Below are 3,793 nucleotides of genomic sequence, written 5' to 3' on the forward strand. Positions count from 1 at the left end.
TATATCTACAGAAAAGCCAAACTACCTCGACATAATTTCAATCAACAAAATATTCTTTCAATACACAACCAACCACTTGAATCGAGGTCATAAAAACAAGCCCCCCACTGGCAATTATGCTCTACAAAGTTCTTAATACTCTCCAGAAGACATCCTCCTCTATCAAACTGCCCAGAACCTTCTATAAAGCCACAGATTTCTGAGTTAGCCTCACTGAGGATGCTAAAGGCAACTGAGTTGATACACAGTGCTGTTAAGTCCCATGCAAAATCCTGGGAGCTGGCAAGGCAGCATCCCACACAGTATTAGGAAGTACTTTAATCTGAAAATGACAGGCTGAATGCAAATCGGTAAGCCTGAAGCATGGCTGGATCATTATGATGGTGAGGTGAGTGGAGGACAAAGAGAGCTAGATTACTTTCCAGAGAAACTAGAGGGAAGACAAAACCCTAACAGCCCTCCCCCAAGCACTGCATAATCCGGTCACATATCGCTTGCCTTTAAGAACAGTTCACATACATTTGTCTTTCTAGGGTGCAAGGATACTCAGAGGAATAATACTTGAGGGAAAAGTGGAAAAGGTTAGGCACTGCGGATCCACTTGCCGTCAGAAGTAAACCTTTTCCCCCCACAGCTCCTTCCCACAGATGACAGGCAGCATGCACAGTTATCGAAAATACAGTAACTGCAAAAAGCCATCTGAGAAACATAACAATTTAATAGATGAAATAAATACTCCAGTACATGCAGGGTAAAAACTTGACATTGGGGGGGAAAAATCACTCTATAGTGTAATTTAAAAAATAAAACACACACTCACAGTAGCTTTCCCCCCACTTGCAAATCATATGGCAAAGTCATACTCTTTTCACACCATGTATACTCTAATTCAACAAAAATAACAACATACAAAAAGGTAGCTACATCCATGTCTAAAGGAGTGAAAACTGAGGTAACCTTTCATTTAATTAAAAAGAAGAAAGAAATGAACCCATGACCTCTTTCCTGCCCAATTGATAACTGAGTTGAGGGGCTGGAGTGTGTAGGGGTAATCCTGCAGCCAGCAGACTACCCATCTTCTCTGTCTGAGTCCCTAGAGTGGGCTGGTAGACACCTGGGCCCTCTGTGTACACGTTGGGTGAGTGCATGGCCCTGCCTTCTGGAAAATTCCTCTTGAGCATTTAACATGGGGGAGGGGGGTCACCTATGGTTTCTTTGGTATAAATGGAGAGGGGAGGAGTTAAGTGTCTTCCTTTAGCCTGGGGTGGAAATAGGGTATGGGGGCTGGGTGGAGGAGGGAGAGTGCTAATTCACAGAATTGGAATTCACTGGCGGTAAAGTCCTGGGTGAAGACCTTTCCCTTAAAGCCTGAGATAGCAGGGTACAGCCTTCAGACACGGCGCAGGCCGAGTTCCTCAGCCTCTCCCTGTGGTCCGACATCTTGGCGCTCCCATCCGGGTGTTGCGCCAGATCCCTGAGGCACTGGGTCAAGAGCACGCAGGCCGACACCACACTCATGGCACCTCCCAGGATGGCGGTCTGCACCGCCTTGCCCTCAGTGCTCACGGCAGCTGCGCGACCCAGGAATTGAGGCTCGGTGGCAAAGCCCACCAAAGCGCTCACCGCCTGCACCAAGGGCCCACTGAAGAGCGCGCACCGGCTGCGGGCCAGCTCGCTGGGCGCCGCCTTCACTTCGCGAACGCATGCTAACAGCGCAGATGCACTGGTGCTCATGCACTTGACGCCCAGCTTGAACTGTTCGCGCGAGAAGCGGTCCCGTGACTTGTCACTGGCCAGGGCGCACGCATCGGTCAGGAACTTGAGGTTTCGAGACAGGCCCTGGGACACCTCCAGCAGCAGCTGTGGGGTCATGTCTGCCAGTGGGGTGGCTCGCAGCACAGCACAGCCTTGCTCCACCTCGTGGCGGCAGCGTGTCACACGGTAGCGGTCCACAAGGCCAGGCTGTGCAGGTTGAGCGCCCGGTGTGGCCACGGCTGCCAGGTAGGCCGCATGTGCAGAGCACTCGGTCAGCGACACCACCAAGTCGCCCAGTTCCACAAGACTGTCCCCCGCCTCTCCGAAGCGGCCCATGTTGAGCTGGCTCTGCACGTCGTGGGTGAGGATGGACAGCCCCTTGGTGCGCGCGATGATGGTGTCCCGGCACTGCTCGAAGGACTCCGCACCAGCGCCAGGGGAGGCGGGGCCTTCGAAGAGCACCGGCCGCGCCTCGCTCGACAGCAGCAGCAGGTCGGCCACCAGCTGCATCTTGCCCTTGCAGTGATCACAGATAGACACCAGCCTCTTCCGCGGCTGCGAGCTGGCCCCGCCGACGGCGCTCCCAGGAGCCGGAGAAGCCGCCTCGCCAGTGGGCTTCCCGGCGCTGCCGCTAGCCATCGCGCCCAGGGGGCACTGGCATGCCGCTGGGGAGCCCGCTACCACCGCCGCCGCGACTCAGCTGGCCAGGGCCGCGCTGCCTTCCGCGCACCATCATGCCACCCACCGCGGCGGGCACAGAGATCCGGGTGGCGGCGGCCGGTGGCCGGGCGTCGCGGGGCGGGCCCAAGCCCGCGGCAAGCTCTTCGGGGTGCTGTGTAGCTCGCGGGAACCGTGAGCCGGGGCACGGCAGACTCCTGGTCCGCACCCCTCTTCACGAGCCTACCAGAAAAGTCCCCGCTGTCGGGCTGTCGCCACCTTCCTGGGCATGGCCGGCCGGGCCGCCGGAGCGGAGAGGGCGGGACGGGGAGGCTGGGAGTTGTCCTTCCTTCCTTCCTTCCTTTGAAATCAAAATCCTCTGCTCCTAGAGGAGCGCGGGCGGCGGCCCCGGCAGGCTTTGCTGTCAGCCGCTGCGCTGCGGCGATCCGGCTCAACAGCGCACGTGGGCTTCAGGGGCGGCGACCCCGCCAGACGGTACTGGCTGGCGACGGCGGCCGGAGCTGACGCCCGGGGGCGCGCGGCCGCATCTCTTGCCCCGGCTCTTGGGGCGCTGGGCGGCTACAGGGCCGAGGGCGTGGCTGGCTCTGTGGCGGCCGCGCGGAGTCAGTCGGGCGGGAGGCTGCAACGCAGGGTGCTGGGCGGCCGCGCCTTCCCGCCTGGCGGTTCAGAGTGCGCGGCCCGGCGCCGCGGCGGCACGCCCTCCCCGCCTGAATGGCTTGAGACTGGCGACCGGCTGTCGTGGAGATTCCATCTCTGTTTCCCCGCAGAGCCCGCGGGCCCCGAGCATCCGACGCCCCAGGGTAGTCGGCTCAGAAGGTGAGAGCGGCGTCGCGGAGGCCGACCCGGGCCCGGACTCCTGCCATGTTTGTCAACCAGCAACTTCCGAGCGACCTCCGAGCAACTGAAAGGAAGGGCGGAGACCGCAGGCCAGGGGACACCCGCCTGCCCGCGCGCGGCTGCGGCTTTCGCCTCCTCGCGTCCGCCTCGCCCCCGGCTCGCCGCCGCCACCTCGGCCGTAACCTCCCCGGAGCCTATAGGAATCTTTTGTGTGGCGTCACCGCCTTTCGTTTAAATCCCGCTTCCTCCTCTCGCCCTTCCTCCCGCCCCCTCCGCCGATCCCGGATGCTTGCGCGATGCGCTGCTCCTCCCCCGGGAAGCTGGGGGCCGTGGGAGGACGCCGCGCCCAGCCCCGACGCTGCGGCCCTGGGGCCGGTGGTCCCTGCATCCGGAGAGGCTGGGAAGCGTGTGTGGTGGGGAAGGCCCGCCCTCGCTCCGCGCTCAGGCGCTGCGCACACCCTGGGGACACCGGGGCGCAGCCGCTAGTGGCCTTACGTAAGCTCTCAGCCTGCCCCAGGACTCG

At 60.6% G+C, this 3,793-nt stretch overlaps 1 protein-coding gene across 1 annotated transcript; it reads right to left on the reverse strand.

Moving 5' to 3' along the window:
* Window positions 1–698: 698 nt before the first annotated feature.
* Tlnrd1 (talin rod domain containing 1) lies at window positions 699–2,848 on the reverse strand. Its single transcript, XM_028774709.1, has one exon. It carries the CDS (start codon window positions 2,392–2,394, stop codon window positions 1,306–1,308), a length of 1,089 nt encoding a protein of 362 aa, XP_028630542.1. The 5' UTR covers window positions 2,395–2,848; the 3' UTR covers window positions 699–1,305.
* Window positions 2,849–3,793: the final 945 nt, after the last annotated feature.

Source organism: Grammomys surdaster, unplaced genomic scaffold, assembly GCF_004785775.1.
Source record: "Grammomys surdaster isolate TR1022 unplaced genomic scaffold, NIH_TR_1.0 242, whole genome shotgun sequence".
Lineage (NCBI taxonomy): Eukaryota > Metazoa > Chordata > Mammalia > Rodentia > Muridae > Grammomys > Grammomys surdaster.

Bases quoted from the DNA above. Each gene is read 5' to 3' on its own strand.
- Tlnrd1 (XM_028774709.1), bottom strand. From the start codon at position 2,394: ATGGCTAGCGGCAGCGCCGGGAAGCCCACTGGCGAGGCGGCTTCTCCG.